This window comes from Cephus cinctus, unplaced genomic scaffold (genome assembly GCF_000341935.2).
Source record: "Cephus cinctus unplaced genomic scaffold, Ccin1 Ccin1_scaffold0421, whole genome shotgun sequence".
NCBI lineage: Eukaryota > Metazoa > Arthropoda > Insecta > Hymenoptera > Cephidae > Cephus > Cephus cinctus.
In genome coordinates, this window is record NW_014333104.1 from 51,674 (window position 1) to 70,851 (window position 19,178).

Here is a 19,178-nt window from a genome sequence, read left to right on the forward strand (position 1 = left end):
CGCAGCCGTGATTCGAATAGAAAATCAAATATTATATCCAAATGTTCGATGTCATATTTTGTCGTGCAGTTTTTTAAAAGAATCAACCATAATAATAGTCCAATTATGACGAGCAATATCTTATTTGGATTATTGAGAAATCTTTAATCCATTGACCATCGAGATTTTGTATAATATTATAGTTGTATAATATTAATATTGTGGTTGTTCAAAAGTTACAGTTACTTGTATGCCTGACATTAGGTTAGGGTAGGTAATCTAACGGTTGTATCTTTTGATCTACTAATATTATCTAAAGTCTAGATCGCCAATCGATTAAGAATCTTCCAATAATCAAAATGAGATATTGCTCGGCATAATTGGACTATTATTATGGTTCATTCTTTTGAAAAACTGCACGAAAAAACATAACATCGGACATTTACATATATCAGTCGGCTTTCTGTTTGAATCATGGCTGTGAATGTATTTATATATTAAGAACTAATGCTGTTACGTGAGTAACTCCGCGGAACTATTAATTAAACCACCAGAAATTGTAAAAACGTTATTAAAAATTTAGCACTGATTTGACTAGTGTGAAGCGGTATAGCTATCTTAACAGTTTTTGATTTCGTGTCGAATCTGGTTCTCACATTTGTTTTTCCTACATTTTTTTTTGATTTTGTTTTTCTGTTATTCTTTTTTCATCTTTTTCTCAAACTCCGCTTGATCGTTGTTTTTGTGCCATTGACAGTAATGAAGCGAGTTATGCACCACAGCAGTGTCAGTTTCTCGGTTTTATTGTCCCGTTGATCCGTTGACGTCATTTAAAAACAATTCAAAATAAAATTATTATTTGTAATGACTATTTTAATATACAAGCGGTATTATTAGAATATACAAAAAAGTCACCATCAGATGTCTGCGTACATTTTATGTTCTAATAAAAATATTTTGCATATATCGTCTACCTGTTTTTTGTATCTTTTATATTTATTTGTACCCGACTACAATAAAATAACCATATTCCATCGCTGCAACGCGGGTGGAAAGTAATCAATTTTTGACTAGAGAGAAGAAAAAGTGATTTTGTGGTCAAAAAAAGTGATTTTAGCGGGAAGAAAAAACCTTTAAACAGAAAAAATGAGATGTAAATTGCGTTTTACCCAACAAAGATCATACGCTCTCTTTTGAAAACTTTCCAAATATTTTTAATGGATAATTTCTATTATTCCAGTGAATAATTGAATTATTGAATGATTGATTGAATAAACGATAAATATCATTAATTATTTTGGTATCATTCAATTAATTCACGACCTATCAATGATTTGAATAGGTAAATTTTCGACTTTGAGCTACTTAAAAAATTTTGTTTGCAGTCGGGAGGTTCCGCCCCTCGAACCCCCTCCCGGTGGAGCTTCGCCCCTGCACCCCACCAGGGCTCCGCCCCGGATCCGTTTGTTAATATATTATTTGCGATAATATCATATTTGTTCTGTTAGATTTAATATCTTTCATAACCTACACCTATACATATATTGTAGCGTTGTGCAGGCATAAAAATATGATTATTTTAAAAATAGTCGGGTAAAAAGTATTATATGCCACACGGGAGGAGCGGATTTCCACCTCTTGCTCGTGCTGCAAACCTCGCACTTCACGGAAATCACGCACTTTTCTCCCTAGTATCATAATGTACTATTTTTCAATAATTAGACCCACGGTCTTGTATACAGGACTGGGCACTTCCCTATCCTCACCACATTGTAGCTCGTAACCCTAATGCGGCCGGTTTTGCCGGCAAGCGCTAGTGTCGAAAAAGCCAGCTGAAAAAGCGCATGCGCATCCGTAGATTCACTGCCACCTCTTATCTCCTATTCAAAAGGAAAGTTACACACAAAAAACCGATGCGATGCCAATTAAATAAAATTTTGATAAGTTAGACAAATAAAGAATTGATGATTTAAAAAACTAAAGTTAAATGGACCAATTCACCTAAAAGTCATGAAAATTAAAACAGTCAATTTTTGCTTGTGTCGTAACTTTTTTACTGAATTTATTTGATAAGTTAGATTCACTGCCACCTCTTATCTCCTATTCAAAAGGAAAGTTACACACAAAAAACCGATGCGATGCCAATTAAATAAAATTTTGATAAGTTAGACAAATAAAGAATTGATGATTTAAAAAACTAAAGTTAAATGGACCAATTCACCTAAAAGTCATGAAAATTAAAACAGTCAATTTTTGCTTGTGTCGTAACTTTTTTACTGAATTTATTTGTAACTCCTGTGAGATTTTCGAATGCAAATTCCTATCATTGTGATTCAAGCAGGCATGATAAACATAAGATTCTTTTGTATCGTTTTTCGTCGATAATTAACTAAACATTTTGGATATATACCCATAACTTAAAGCAATAAAGCAAGACTGTAAGTGAAAATAAGTGGATGTTTCGATAAATATATATTAAACGGAAATTAACAGCAAAATGTCAGGAAATAAATAAGACAAGTATACAAAAGATATAAGACTTTTTATTTATATTTTAATGATTACTTTCGTTTTTCAGCACTTCGTATTTTGTGTTTAGAATTTGTACGCTGTTGAGAAAACTGATGCATACGCATTCGTAAATAATAATGCATGGCGTAGGACAGGGCTGTCCAAATGCAAGTGCTCCAAGAGCCGCTTTAAAAAAAAATGCGGTTTGGAGGGCCGCATTATAAAATACTTCGTATGCAACTTTATCAGTGAGTTTTAATAGGTATGTTATACAAAGAAAAAACGTGTTTGTATTATTTTAATTTATTCAAAAAATATCAAATTACAACAAAAATTAGTGGGAAATTTGAGGATGTTGCTTTTCACTATAACTAATGCATCAATATTAACTTTAATATTTGTTGTTGATAAACTAAGCACCTGAGTAAGTGACTTCTGAGAGAGGGAACATCAATATTTTGATTTTATAAATTTCATGTTGGAAAAGCTGCTTTCGCAAAGATACGTGCGAGTGGCTTCTCGAATATTCGAGGGTGATCGAGCAAGATCGGTCCGATTTCAAGTCACTCCGCTACGACATTCTATCCGTCGCCTGTTGCGTCACAAGTTATTTTGTTTGTATTTTATCGTTAATCTAAGAATTATACATATTTCGTATTTGAGGGTAATTTATAAGTTTAGAGGCCCGCTCCGCGGGCTGCTAAAAGTGAGGTCTGCAAAAAGTAGGCCTGATGTTGGACAGCCCTGGCGCAGGACAATACATCATCGGCGTGCTCTGTGCACGGGAACAAAAAATTATAATTGTAGAACATGTCATCCAGTGTTTCATTATATACATTGGGAAAATCAATATTTTTATTAAAATAAGATTCTAATGTTTTAATCATATTGAAAAAAGTCTTATTTGGGTGCAGTAATCGCCCAAGCGACTTTAAATTCACTAACTGTGCGCTTGGCACCGTCGAGTACGTAACTGGATTCAGTATAGTGTTTCTACATACGTCACATTTGTTGCTTGAATATCCACTTTTACAGCTACGCACGATGCACTTTCTGGTCATTGTTGCTTTTTTTCAATTGCAATCACGGTATATTACACATACAACGACCAAAGCTGCAGGTTACGTATTCAAGAAAGAGATAATTGCGCATGCGTAGTGCTAGCACGTGATAGGCTCTTTCAACACTAACGCCTCTTGCGGTAGTGACCACCTTATCGTCACGCGTTTTTCGCCTAACAATAAGTGTCCAGACCTGTATACAAGATCGTGATTAGAACTATATGGAAAGAAGATTCGATTGAAGACTAGAGGTCAGAAGCTTATAATAAGAATAAAACTGTAATACTGTAAGATCTTCAGGAACTATTATATGTCCCATAGTGTTATGTTCCGTGTACCGTTTCTCGTAGTTTTATGTTTTTCTAAATCGCCGATAATCTTCACCCTTCATGAAACTCCGCACCCCGTTATTCCTTACATACCGCTTCATTACCGTTAATTCCCAACCCTACTAAAACATTCTATTCATATTTTTCTAATACCTTCTACGTCATACTCTCTATTCCTAGAACCCATAAAAACCCATAGGTTTGCCAATTTCCATTCTGGAGTCCCGTTACTCCCAAACTAGATTTTCTCGCTTTTCAACCCCTACCTTACACCACTTTTATTAATATAAAAAGACGAACCTTCCCTAAGAAAAAGTTAGTAGTAGTCTGGACATTATACACGACACCACTCTTTATCGTGAAATACATATATTCTTCGCACAACCTGAACGACGGTTTCTTTACTGATGAAACCCACTAATACTACCTGGAACCCACAACGAATATAAATTCGTTGATCTACCATCAGCGAGTCAAATCGTAACAATAGGTGAGAGAGAGACAGGGATGAAGGAATGTCAAGGTATAGATGTGAGAATTTTGTATTTGAATCCTTCATTTTTTTCATTTTACTTCTATTCTAACTTTTCATTTTACTTTTACTATGATGTTGCTATTTTCAGTTCCCATTTACAAGTTATACGATATTGCATAGGTTAGATCTTTTTACGAGGCCAACGAAAGGGTCATAAAGTTATCGGGCTTGACTAATCGTACAGGTCTTGGGATTCTCGTGGGACTACCAGTTTAATACAGTTTCATTTTTATACCATCTGAATTGTTTCAGTCAGAATCCCTTTATGTCTATAAGGGGTTATTCACGAAAAATGCATCAAACTAAGGTAGTTCTACAAATGAACCCTCTGACGGGTACTGAGTGCCCGACCCAAATTTCGGGCAGTATGAGGTTCAGGTAAAACCAGCCGCTAAAATTGATTTACCCTTCTATTATAGTCTTGTTTGAACCTTTCGAAAAAAGGTAAGACAATTGGCAGCGTCATTTATTCAGTGACTTTAGTAGTAATTTGTATTTTTCTTGATACTCTGGGCATGGAGTGCCCAGGTGACGGCTTAGTCCGAATTTTATGAAACAAATATTTCTAATAAGTGTAAAATATTTTAATGTGAAGTAATACGTTTTTTAATTTTTTTTTTTAATAAACTTATATGCTTAATCGAATATCATTTTGAGTATTTGTCATAATAAAATGTTTTAAAAAAGAAACATAATGCCCCTTTTTGCAGGTTCATATTTTGCAATAATGATGGTTTCTGGAAGGAATTAAAAAACGAACAACTTTTTGATATTTTGTTTCGTATAAGAACTGAAGATATTGAATTTTGAAAAAAGAAGTGAAAATCGCAATTATTCTTTTAAATGTTAATGTCTGGACTTTAACATTATTAAATTTATTTGCATCGGATTTCATTTTACACGGAATCACATAAGTTTTAATTTGAAAAAATTGTTCTACGTTAATTAGGACCGCAGTTATTAAAGAAAAAAGGCGACTGGGCACTTACAATTAGTGCCCGGTGTGCACGTAGGAGGACCGCGCGCGAAAATAGGTGTACCCGGCAGGGGCTAAAGGCTAAGTTAATGGTACGCTTTCGTGAATAACACAATATATACACATATATTTACTACTACGCTATTTTTACTGTGTATGCATACTATAATGTTTTCCTAAATCTTTTGTTATATGAGTTCTACGGCCTGATGCGCCATATATTACATTTCGGAAGTTAATTTCATTAGGAATTTAAAAACTACAAATATTTATTCTTGGAATTATCTACTTTTTTATTGTAACAAAGAAGCATAAGAAAAATAGATAAGTTAAGATTTTACTAATGAGAATGGAATATCTTTCCGTAGGATAGCAAGAAGAAAGGAGAAATTCTGATTTACATATGCTTATTTACACTAGGAAGTATGTTGTGAATGTTTGAGATAATACGAAGACGCCGGGCGTAAATATTTTTCTGACATCGTACTTGTAATGTTATCCGTGTTGTATCTCTCTTTTTTTCCCTTGGGACGAAAGGGAACAAGACAGAAACAAGAGAAATAGAACTTAAAATATGTTAGAAAAGATACAATAAAGGTACTCATCCTTATATACAGGGTGAACCACGAATCGTGATCAGTAGAGATTACTTTGTTATTAGCAGTCCGATCGAAAATGTTTTTATCAGCTTTTACATGGTTTTAAGAGAGCTTTAACGTGATAGTGAAAAATTACTGGTCAACTCTTTTTTTTAATGTTTTTTCAAGGTTACCTTGAATTTTTGGCAACTGAACATATAATTTTTTTACGCCTGTCTGTTAGAGGATTTCAAGACGAATTCGGCACATGTAAGGACATGACATTTTTTTCATCTGGTTCGAAAGAAAATTAAAAAACTTTGTATCACAAGGAGAATCACAGCTACGCCGTTATACGCATTCATTCTGTCGTCTTCAGTCGCCATCAGTGTAGAGGAGAGGCCATAAAGAATGCAAAACAATCTTTTGTTCACCGTCCACGCGAGTGCATTGCAGCTCGTGGACACCATTTTGAACATCGCTGCAATTAAGATTGGTAAATTTTGACTTGTCAACAACATTGGATGCGTAATAACGGCGTAGCTGTGATTCTCCTTGTGATACAAAGTTTTTTAATTTTCTTTCGAACCGGATGAAAAAATGCCATGTCCTTACATGTGCCGAATTCGTCTTGAAATCCTCTAACAGACAGGCGTAAAAAAATTATATGTTCAGTTACAAAAAATTCAAAGTAACCTTGAAAAAACATTTAAAAAAAGAGTTGACCAGTAATTTTTCACTATCACGTTAAAGCTCTCTTGAAACCATGCAAAAGCTGATAAAAACATTTTCGTTCGGACTGCTAATAACAAAGTAATCTCTACTGATCACTATTCGTGGTTCACCCTGTATAATCCAGGAGTGCTTTTTTCATTTATACATGTATGACTTGACTAAAGAGAACAAATGTTATGTAGAAATAAATAAAAATATCCTATCAGTCTTTCATTGTTGTATAAATATTCCTGACTTATCTCAAGTTAACGCTATCTGACGGAAAGTCCGCATAATCCAACCGTCTACGAATGAAAATTTACATATGTATAAGTCTGTAGGATTCTTGGCATATACAGTCTGCTATAAACTTCTAACTATTTTCGGGAAGATGAACTCCGATGAAACTTCGTGATGAATGTAAATGTAAAAACGCTGAGAATTCAATTTTTTTTTACTGGAAAGTAATAGTCAATTGTTTCAATATATGATTCTATATCAATTTTTATACGTTTTATTTAAACAATATACTATGCTAAATTGACAGACGCCTGGTTACAATTAATTATATACGATTATAATATTAATCCACAATGCAGTGGGATTTTAATGTCATGTTTATTTTACAATTCTAAATATATTAATGAGAATACTAATGATTTATTGAGATGATTTTAATAATTTCATAAATTGACTTCACTCAAATCTATTCAGATTTGTCGTACACTGTATAGTACCTATATATATATATATATATAGTGTATGTACAGAACTGATGATAACGTCATACATCAAAATATGTCTTGCTAAAAAATGAATTAAAACAAGTATTCACGTTAGGGTTGCATCACCGCGAACACTTTGCCAGATAAGCAATCAGTCATTTCAATATGTCAACAATGTCCAAGATTCACAGTCTAGTGACTAATTTCTTTTCATGGTCAAATACAACTGTAGCTCTGGGGACTTCCCTTTATATATTTTTATTACGTTGACATATGTCTATTCTTATTTCTCATCATTTATGTTAAATGATACTTTCTTAATAAAAAGCCAGTGAAATCGGTTCTTCCCCTTTTCCTCCAATAACTTGTACACTGCGTTGCCTCTTTTTACTAAGACTGAACGACAGTACACGAGACGTAATCAATAATAAAATATAACGCCAATGCGATGATGTGAAACAGGTCATAATAACTATAGGAATAAGTACATCCAGAGGATCCTTTCACTTTAGTGATTGTTTCTACTTTGGAATTAGTAGTACCTGACAATAAACTGCACATCACTCTGTGATACAATGCCTGTACTAGGTAGGTACGAGATACGAACCTTCTGAGATTTCTTCTCTACCTTACCGACAATACGTGCACGAGTTTATATGATTTTCCAATTACCTATACCTCGTGACACAGATTCTCACTCAAGCGGCGATCTCAAGTACGCTGTAGTAAAAATAGTAGAACGTAAAAAATGTATAGAGAAGCCAAATGCACAGTTTGTTTGTTAACCTAAATTTTGCCGATAAAATGCGACTTGGAGCAGTGTCATATGACCAAACGCCCATATATGTACTTCAAAGAAGATAGGCATACATATACATATACAGAGAGTAAAGGTGTTAATTCGAGAATAAAAATAGTAGGTAAATGTCTTACTTTGTGTATATAGTGCATAGATATGGATATATAAATATGTAAGGATTGATACTAGTATTCCTTTCGCCAGTTGCTAACGCCAGTACTGGGACTGTTGCCATCGTTGTCGGACCCATGATTTTACTTCGAAGGATTATCTTGTTGCTCTCTGTCGCTCTTACGGCGGAATCCATGAAGCGGCTCTTGTGAATCCGTAAAAGTTAACGGTTGTCGCGCAACTCCGAGTTTCACCAGTCAGTCGCCGTTTACTCGCATTACTGTAGACAGTTGAAACAACAAACACGCAGGTCTCTCTATACTTTTTCGTGTTCTTTCATTAAGACAAGTGATTTTGGCCAACCGTAGTTTGATGTGAGGATAGTGTTTACATTGTTCTTTAGATGACCTTGCAGGACTTTAGTGCAATAATTGCGAGTGTTTATGTGCCGCTAGTTTTACTTTTGAGTGTCAGATTTTCTTACGCTTTGTGATTGCTGGCCGTGAGCGAGAATTAGTTGAAGTTTAGGTTTCTCGGGAAAAAAGTCATCATAATATTAATTATACAATATATGTATACTATTGAGTCAAATTTAATTGACTCTATTTAAAGTGTCGTGTAATTGTCCTGTGATATAATTGATTGGTATACATTAATGTATCTGTTGGTTTATGTGGACTAATATTTGTTTACCATGAAATTCAAATTGATTGATCGGGTTATAAAAGTTTATTAGAACATCAATCACCCTATATTGATTCACGTAAACGGCGATAAGACGTCTGTTCCTTCGTCTGGTTAAGTCAATAATTTTGATAAGACCGTATAAATTACCATGTGGTTGCTCTTGTGCAAATATGTCAAATGTTTTGGTAATTTCGTAAAGCAACTCGACTTTTATCAACGGACATCATTTAATTAACACAGATTATTATGTACGTAATATTCAATCAAATCACGCGTAATGATATCGTTCTTATTACAATAAAAACTCACTCACTCATGATTAACAATTCCTATAGAGATTCCATTTTCACTTATTATTTCTTAGCATACAAATTTAATTGGGCATTTATCAAAGGGATATTTGATTTGATATTCTTTTTGTACAATATTGACTTTACATTTGAAAAGTCGTAACTTTTTTAAAAAGGCCAAGTTAACGAGTTGGTCTACCTATAATGAAATTAATAAATTATTGCCAGCCATTATAAGTGTGAATTTATGGTAATAATTTATATTAAAGCCGGATCACTACACCGCTGTGGAAACATGCTTTTAATTAACATGACGCTGTGGGTTTATGTGTTAATTAATTAGAAATTAAATTTCTTGAAGGTAACATATTGCGTTAAACATCGTTATTAATTTTTGAGTACTGCACTCTTTTATTGCTTTCTACTTTTGACAATTGTTTATAGAATTTCCGAAATGCATATGAACAAGTGTAATATCAATATTTATCAAGTGCTTATCAATATTTATGATAAAGCATCTGCACAATAACGAATTTTCATCAATAGTAATGCAGTGTAACGATATATATTAATAATTCAAAATAATGTTTGACGAACTATCAGGAATGTTAATAATTAGGAATCGTTTCTGATAATCAACTTGAACCAGGAGGTTGTGACCTTCGTGTACAGTCGAAGTAAAGAGCACGTTCGTACGTCTTATCGGTAAATTCAATGTCCATGGTCACGTGAACGCGTGAATGACAAAAACAATCTTTGTTCTTTTTAATTTTTTTGTGTGAATATTGTAATCGTTTAATTACTTGGTTACTTGATACCCAGAAAATCGTAATGTTTGAAAATTGTATTTAAGGCGTTTAATGAGACAAAAGTTGTTTCTTGGAGTTTTTAAAAATTGAATTCATTCTATATATTATTTTTCTATCTCCTATTCGTAGTTTCATAGTAAATAAAACTATCATAAATAGCCATAATGTCAAAGACATTAGCCATCATGTAGATACATATTCCTATAATACCAATCTGTGTCTACTTTCTCTTTCACTTACTACCGGCATTAATTCTTCTACTGACCCAATTGCTCGATGGGTATTGTATAATATCTGTATTAGGTATACTCTGTAGATCTTACAATTAGATTGAGATTTAGTGTCGAGACTTTTGAAAAGACAAAAAAAATTAAGATAGGGGTAATATAGTATTAGTTTTTTTTTTTTAGCAAAAAATGGACTAAGTAGTTGGATGATCTTTGCTATGTTGAATATTTGATTGGAAAATTGGAGAGGAAGTGGAAGCGAAACGATTATACTTTACATCGCTGCGCACAGTGAATGAACAATTTTTTAATAACTATTATTCTTCAGCTGATTGAGATTAGAGGCGTTATTTTAAAATTTGATGAATTTTTAATTCAAGAATGGGCGCGTGGCGTGTTCTTGACATCTCAGCCACCGAAAATCGAAACTCACAATTGAGGAGACTTTTCTACTGACTTGTCGTTTTGTATAATTTTCATCTTAAGACTCTAGAACAAAAACTATGTACTAAATAATATCTGGGACCGACTCAGAGAGCGTACAAGCGTGACGAAAGTGACTGGGGTGTAAGAGACAGCCTATGCGCCTGTTTACATTGCGAATTTCGTCAAAATTGATAGCTCACGGTTTGTCAATAGTTGTTATAAAAATCTTTAAATAGCTAAGGATATAGTAATAATAATATCTATAAACCGTTTCAGTTTTAATTTTTACGGAAGACAATACATCATTTTCTTAGACATTGAATAAAAACGCTTGTACGTGGTTTTCAACCTTATATTTAGCCCGATTTCAGATTTCTGTAAAATGCACAGTAATGAGCATTTTCAAAATATTTTTTAACGAAAATCCTTCACGATATATATTTTATTTTTCAATAAAAACATCTATCTTCTATTTGCAAGACCTCATGCGACGCTAACGAATATTAATAAATCAGATTTTCGCAAACCCTTATTACTAACAACGACTTTTTAATCGAGGTGTCGCAGCCTGTTTAAGTTAAAAAGAACACGCGTTTGTTCTCGGGATAGCGAATGTAGTGTTGGTAAAAAAATATTTTTGTTTTAAAAATTTTTGATACCAGTTAAAAATAAAAATTTTGAGATCAGTATGCAGAAGGTTTGAAATTGATTACTGACCAAAGGGATAGGCACCGAAGTAGCCCAATAGCTCAAACGTCCTATGATCATTTGTCTGTAGGATATTTTTAATCTCGTACTGAGAAAAATAATTTCGACGTGTATCTTGGAATATCATAGTTTTTCATAACAATCATAACGATACAGACATATGTTAATATATGCATTATATATGCCTATTAATATTTGTCGACACTGCATTAAAATTTGTCAAATATTTTCAACTACTAACAAATAATATAAAAGTAAAATCATTCAACTTTAACTCTGGGGATGTCATAGTATCATTATAAAATTTTTATAAAAGTATATTCAATGGTTTGTTAAGATAAATATTTTTTGGCATACATGTAGATTTTTTATATATTGTATAGCAATCGGTACAAAAGTAAAGTGTAAACTATAAAAAAATAGATTTGTATTACCCATAAACTAAATGAAAACTGAACACTAAGTATTCCATTTACAATGGCTGAATTACTTTTAGCAATATTATTTTATCATATTTAATAATATTAAATTATGTGCCACATTTGGTGGCATTTTAATTGACGCTAAAGAACTCGCACACATGCAGCTATTATTAAAAAAAAAAAGAAAAAGTGTTTTCATCAATTCAAAATATTTTTTTATAAAGCCAGAGTGTTTCGAAATTGCAACCCGTCGTAATGAGCCTTTGGTGGATATTATTTTTAACTAAAAATACTGTTGTAAAAAACGTAAATATAGAAAAAAATACTATGCTTGAAAGATTTTTGAAGAATCTTTTTACAAAGTACCTTCAGATACTGCTGCAATGTATAAATAATTTTCTTCAACGGGAGGAACGAAAACGGGCAATTCTCAATTGAGGAAACGTGGAAGATTGAAAAATTGATTAGGAATGAGGCGACATTTGCCGACGAATCCAACGACCAGCTGCCCACCGCAACGACACTTGCTTGTTCGGGTGCGTGTTCACGTTCACGTATGAAAATATTGGCGGGGCAATTGTTTGTTTCACGTAAGCTGTACGATGCACAGATGCTTCATTGTGATTTCTCATTAATTGTAATATTTTTTATTCGATGCATTATGCCAGTCATTTTAAAATGCATTCTCAAGAAGTCTCAATATAATGTTCGTATAACTTTTAAATCGTGGTTGTAGTTATTTCGGGGGGCTTCGTCCCCCCTCACGCCCCTCGGGGGCTTCGCCCCGGACCCCGACCAGGGCGCTGCCCGGACCCGGCGGGGACTTTGTTCCCTGAACCCCCTTCCACCTCTCTGAACGCGTTACCTAAATTACCAAACTAACCTGCTTATTTGCACCGACCCAAGAATCACCCACTACGTGAAAACTCGCGTTCGCTCCGCTGTTGAAGAAAATTGTATGTGAACCTCGAGAAAAAACGGGCGTTTGTGCCTTGTATAAAGTTGAGAACCCCTCGGCTTCGTCTTGGGGACCTCAACTTTATACGCGGCACAGAAACGCCTGTTTTCGCTCTCGGTGCACAATATACTATATATAATAATTTGCCACTGTGCTTATAGATTTCATTCATATGACACGTGTACATTATTTTCGTATTTTTAGTCTTTTCTTATTTTCTTCACTTTTTTCCATTCTTTTGCTCTTTTTCTTTTTTCGTTGTCACCTGTAAGCACGTGCTATTCGTTTCTGCTTTTACCACCTTTCTTCTGGTTTTTCCATTCTCCCTCCCCCCCTCGATTCTTTGCTGTATATAAACTATTAGTATCTATGAACATTCCTTGGTGTATCCCTGCCACTGCTTTTTTGTTACCCTGTTATATCACGCTTTTATTCCTCGTCTCGTGTTGTCGACGAACGTCGCGACGAAAAGTTTTACTTTATCGAGTCAGCAGTTTACATCGTGCGGCGCTTCCGTGGATGCGTCTAAAGTGGAGCCGGGAGGTTTCCCTTCTTCTAGATATAAAGCACGTGCAAAGGCATTTTCAGCACCACAGAGAAAGGAAAAGAGAAAGAGAGTGAGGCAGTAGAGAACAGGCGTAACTACTTTATCGCGTCAGCAATTTCCATTGCGCAACATCTTCTTCCATGACTCGTGAGGGGGTGGTCGCAAGGTTGTCCTTCATCCAAAAATATATGAGTACCGAACTGGCATAATAGTCCAACGGTGCAATAGTACAATGCTACACTTCTATGAGAATGTCGTGTGCATAGATACATATACATAGATACACGCAAATTGCATACATTACACGGTATAAGATAATTCCACGTGCAATTTATCGTGTACAGTTATTTCGTTATTTCAGTCACGTCATTTTACCAATTTACTTTTCATTTTTGATACTCTCAATGTCAATCACGTTATAGAATTGTATTCGTAGATATTATGCAACAGCGTATTAAGCGTATAAAAAGATACCTGGCATCTATAGACTATACCTTTAAAATCTATACAAAGTATATGTCTAACTACTATTTTCCAGTCTGTTATTCACTTCTCGTAACAAATTTGCTTATTTTGGTATTTACTTTCAGAAAAATCAAGTGATTTTAATGTTCCGCTTCTCTCGATAACTTTGAGCACGTGTCTTGTTTCAAATATGCGAAAATAGTAAAGCTAAGGAAGACGGAGTATAGCTTCGGATGCGATAGGTGAATATATCCCATGCACTAGGAAAATGTAGCGACCGATTCCCCAAGGATTATCTTTATCCGACACGGCGTATTTTCATGAGTCGACGTTGGCGTTGTCAGTGTCGTCATAAGAACCGTCGAAAAATGGTTGCATGTGCATCCAAGGCGACACGGAACATTTTCCACGGCGGATATTCTGCAAAAGTATATATTTTATACCGTAGGTATATATATACACATATATTATATACCTTTATACACTCAACGGGTATTGTCATAGAAGAGAGTATATTGTCGAGTAGGGAGCGATACTTTTTGTAACGGCTCATATCTTGTTGCAAATGCACCGATGCGAAAATCGTCATAAATTTTGCGTTATCGTCCACGTTTCATTGCGATACACGCCTTGGTATTTCTTTATTTTCTACGCGATTCGTTTAATCCCTCTACATAATGATTGATGCATTTCTCATATCTTACAATTGGGTACTGTATGGTTTTGAATGCACTTAACGTCTTCCTGCATTCCGTTACTTATTTGTGTACGATTCAGAATACTTTGCAACACGTTCACGGGTGCTTAAATAATTATGTCGCCTGCGCCATACCCTATTGTTATGTTTCACGTTGAGTACTCGCAGTCACGATTTGCACGGGATAAATCTAATTAAACTTTCAAAAATGACTGTACAGCTTACGCATACACAGAATTAATGTTGAAATTGAATTTTAAAATATTCATAATTCGCGCCATTTCTCTAAGACGCTTATTGTGAACACGTATAATTATATCATATAGACTTATTTGTTGCAGAATCAGACGAAAAAAAAAGTATGTTCCTCAAAGACTTTGACACGAAAACATATTCAGACAAATGTGTACGAAGAACAATACGAATATTTCGTCAATGATTCATGAAAGAACAAGTGTGAATAAAAATGTACTGTAAATGAAACAAGGTTCTCACGTCACAATTACCTACTGATTGTGAGTCTGTCCTTATTCCAATTGTTTAGATTTTTCTTTGTCGTTTTTATCTGGCTTTCATGAAGGTTGAAAAGCGACGCGCTGATTAACAATAAAGTTTGACGTGCGTCGGGCAACGACGGTCACCTAGCGGCGACAACCACAAGCTCAAGCAATTTTCAATGCGGAACGAGCGCTGTCGCGGTTAGCGAGAGTAACTTTAATTAAAATGTCGGCGACGAGTGCCAATTGCTTGGCGCGACCGTTGACGTAGCGTTTCGTAACGCTTTATTTTACGAGGACAGCTTTCAACTCGATACATAGACTTCTTGCGATATGACGGTATATCAATGAGGCAATAATGACCAGTTGAATTTCTACAATTGTATAATTGTTCTAGGTGGATTATACAGATAATTAATCCGGGTTTAATGTTACGAGGTAAGCTGCACCTTGCGATAACGTGTAAATGATGCAGTGTTCATAAATAAAGAGCCGAGACTTCGTTTCTAAAGAGCAAGTATCATAGCAGACGTTACTTTTAGTCATATGGAGAATCATAACAATGTGTATTTAAAAATATCTGTTTCCAGTTTCAAACGTTGAAACTTTGTCTGCTGTCTGTTATGAATATGGGATGTTGTTGTATTTTAGGTATCCATATTGTAGAGAAATCATCTTTAAAACGTATTTAAATGGTGGACGGAATATGTGGGTAGACTGCTATTTTAATTTACACCGTTTGATATACAGGGTGAGTCGTTTAACTTGGCACAAATGAATATCTCAGAAAGGAAGCATTTTACGAAAAAAATGTTCGAACAAATTTCGTTTGGTTTCGAGGAGGCAAGAAAGTGCTGTGCTGTGTTATTTTTTAATCGCGGCGGTTTTCAAGGTCTTTCGAAGGTCAACTTTGCTTTTTTAAATGGGGACCTATATTTTTTATTGCAGATTGTTATGATGTACAAAGAACCAATTAACTTTTGTTTGAAAACATTTTTTAATAGGACCAGTATTTTCAATAAGAGAAGAAAAAATTAACTAAGGCTTTTATCTAGCTTAAGAGAGTTCGAAAATGCATTGATGTTGAAAGACACCATTTTGAACACTTATTATAATATTATTTGGCAATGTCAACAATAAATAGGTTATTTACGCAAGAAAAAAGATTAATTAACTTTTTTCTTCTCTTTCGATTTTCGTATCTACAAAATCCCTATACTTATTAACAATCTCGGAATCTACGCTCGATGTTGAAATAACATTAAAACTACTGATCCTTTTAAAAAATGTTTCAGACAAAAGTTAATTAGTTTCTTATATAGCATAACAATTTGCAATAAAAAATATAGGTTCCCGTTTAAAAAAACAAAGTTAACCTTGGGATAATCTTGAAAACCGTCGCGAATAAAAAATAACGACACAGCATTTTTTCCCCCCCTCGAAAATTTTTTCGTAAAATTCTTCCTTTCCGAGATATTCGTTTGTGCCAAGTTAAACGACTCACCCTGTATAGCTGTTGGACTTTGATGGGAAAGACGAGTTGCGTGAGTTCTGTGGCCAAAAAGCTTTAATGATAGGTAAAATAATAAGTAGAAAAATTTTAAAGTTCTATGAAGTTGAATAAAGTCCAAAGAATTATTCCATTTGGATATTAAAGATGGATGATGCCGATAAATAAATCCATTGTGACAAGTTTCAGAATAAAATTTATGCACAGATCTGATTCACGAGAATTTCTGAATAATGTCTAGAAAGTTTGAACTAGGATGCTTTAATTATTCTGCGGAATAATTAAGTTTATAGAAAACAATGGAGTGAATCTACTTTTTTTATTGTATGGACAGATCAGAGGATTATGGAATTAATTATCTATGAATGAATGAATGTCGTGGAGATTTTATTGATGAAATATAATAATGGAATTTCCGTGAACATAAAAACGAAAATTACGAAATTCTCATAAACCGCTTTTTGGAAAAAGTTTATAATTATTCCGAATGAAAATTGCAGAAGTTTGTGTATTACGATATATAATTTCGCGGATATTTATCCTGTTATAATTTTTCTTGAACTAGACATTTCATTAAATTATTTTAATAATTTAATTTTTAAATACATTTTTCATTTAATTATTTACATAATCATAATTACGAAAGACCCCTGTCATAATATCGAAAAATAATAAAATCAACTAAATTTGCAAGTTTTTCTATTGTTTGTTATGGCTTAATGACGAATTATATGTATAGGTCATGAAAGAATTAATGGGTGAACCCTCTTGTATACCGCGTAATTTTAAATGTTTTACGAAGTGTATTATTCCCTATACTTTCTGTGATAATAACTTTTTAAACACGAACAAGTATTTTGTTATTCCTATGTATAAGTATTTGTATATACTGAATTTTCCGCTAGTTACAAAGTGTACTTATTAAAATAATATAATACAAATTAAAATTATAATTATTCATTCTCATTCATTCCATATTTATAATCCATACAGAGGTCTCAAATAATAGATGTTCAGTACATTATCAGTATTATCACTAATCCGCTCTTACGCGTTGTTACTTTCTGTTGGACCAAGAGTTCATAAAATGTCTAGAATTTCCGGGTTGCCATTATTCTTTCTGGTTAGTGCGATTTCCGATTACACGATCGAATATACATTTTTATGAGAATTTCTATGTGCATCTCCTAGGCCCTGTCGCCTTTGTTGTCTTTTCTGGACTTTTGGCAAAATGTATCTGCTCGGTTTGCTAGCAGCCTGGCAAAAGGAACAAGCAACGCGGACAATACAAAAAGGTGAGCACGCGATTATGGATGAAGAACTACACAACAAAAATTGATGGTTCATATTGGAATGGTTAAGCCGTATTTCTAAGATTTGTTATAAATGTAAAAATAAAGGACGTTATAAGTGTTTATAAAGTGACAACCGTAGAAAGAATAGGGAATAACACACATCATAGAATACTTTGTTACATTTGTAGTGTACGAATGCGCCAACATATTCGAAAGAAATTTGTTTGAAAAGGCCTAATAAAAAATACTCAACAAAAATAATTCTGATTTTTAATTGAAACAATTAATTGGTGGCTAATTAAAGTACTACAGCTGCGAATAAATGGTACGAACAAACACTGCGGATAAATGGAACTATTAGACAGAAGTTAGATGTTCAAGTGTATGCAGGAAAATGGATAGAATTTCCAATGCGAATTCATTTCAGGACAGGTACTTTCGTATGAGCTTTGGATTATTCAACGAACTGAAATTAACTACTCTAAATCGTAACTAGCAAAATCTGATTACGTTTGTTTAAAATAATTCCCAGGTAATGCATTTATTCAGCGTTTATGCAAGAATGAGGTAACATTGTTTCATTTGATATTAAATTGTTTTTCCGTATAAACACATTACGTGACAACTGTCTGAAATATTCTTTCGTCGTGAATTACTAGTTACGTTTGGCTTAAATTATTTTGATATATTTTCATATTATTTTACAACTGTCGTATTCCATATAAGTTATTCACAAGTAACTGCACTATTCATGATTATCGGTGAAGAAAGTAGGTATGAGAACTGTCAAGCGCATATATGTATACCATCATAGTCGAATTTGTTGTATTTCTGTGATATTAATTTTTTTAATCACATTAAAATTATAGCATGATTCTCGTCTAAGCTAAATAGTGGTATATACATATATGTCAGTTTATTGGGAAGGAAAAACTTGTGTTAAAAACATATTATGGTGTAAGTTTGATTCAATATATCCCGGCTAATGATTCCGGAAATCGAAGCCATAAATTAATGAAAAAACAAATGATTACTATAAGGTGCTTTTTGCTCATACATGTCAGTGTTGTAGAACAGAAATATGAAAATTCCTTAGAATTTGCTTTAATTATATTGCAATAATACCACCTTTCTTTTTCTTCTTCCATCCTTACCCGGTAATACCATATTTACCAGTTATAAATATTTGAGGGTTTCAAAAGTACCCTATGCATGGATAGTAAATATTAATCGGTTTCAAAGTAATTTGAAAACATTGTACAATACTCAAATAATGTATAGTACAGTAACTCAGATTAATATAATTAATTAAGGAGGTTCCC

The 19,178-nt window shown here is 33.6% G+C and overlaps 1 protein-coding gene across 3 annotated transcripts in view; it reads left to right on the forward strand.

Moving 5' to 3' along the window:
* Window positions 1–8,514: 8,514 nt before the first annotated feature.
* Window positions 8,515–19,178, forward strand: part of LOC112494332 (dipeptidyl aminopeptidase-like protein 6) — a 215,165-nt gene continuing 204,501 nt past the window's right edge. Inside the window, exon 1 of one of the 3 annotated variants that reach the window (XM_025084931.1) lies at window positions 8,515–8,628. Coding sequence is in view for 1 of the 3 variants with exons in the window: in XM_025084929.1 (XP_024940697.1) it covers window positions 9,183–9,190 (8 nt within the window). In the remaining 2 variants the exon portion in view is untranslated. Of the gene's footprint in view, window positions 8,629–8,983; window positions 9,254–19,178 lie in introns of those variants that run through there. The other 2 variants (XM_025084930.1, XM_025084929.1) reach the window with 2 other exon arrangements.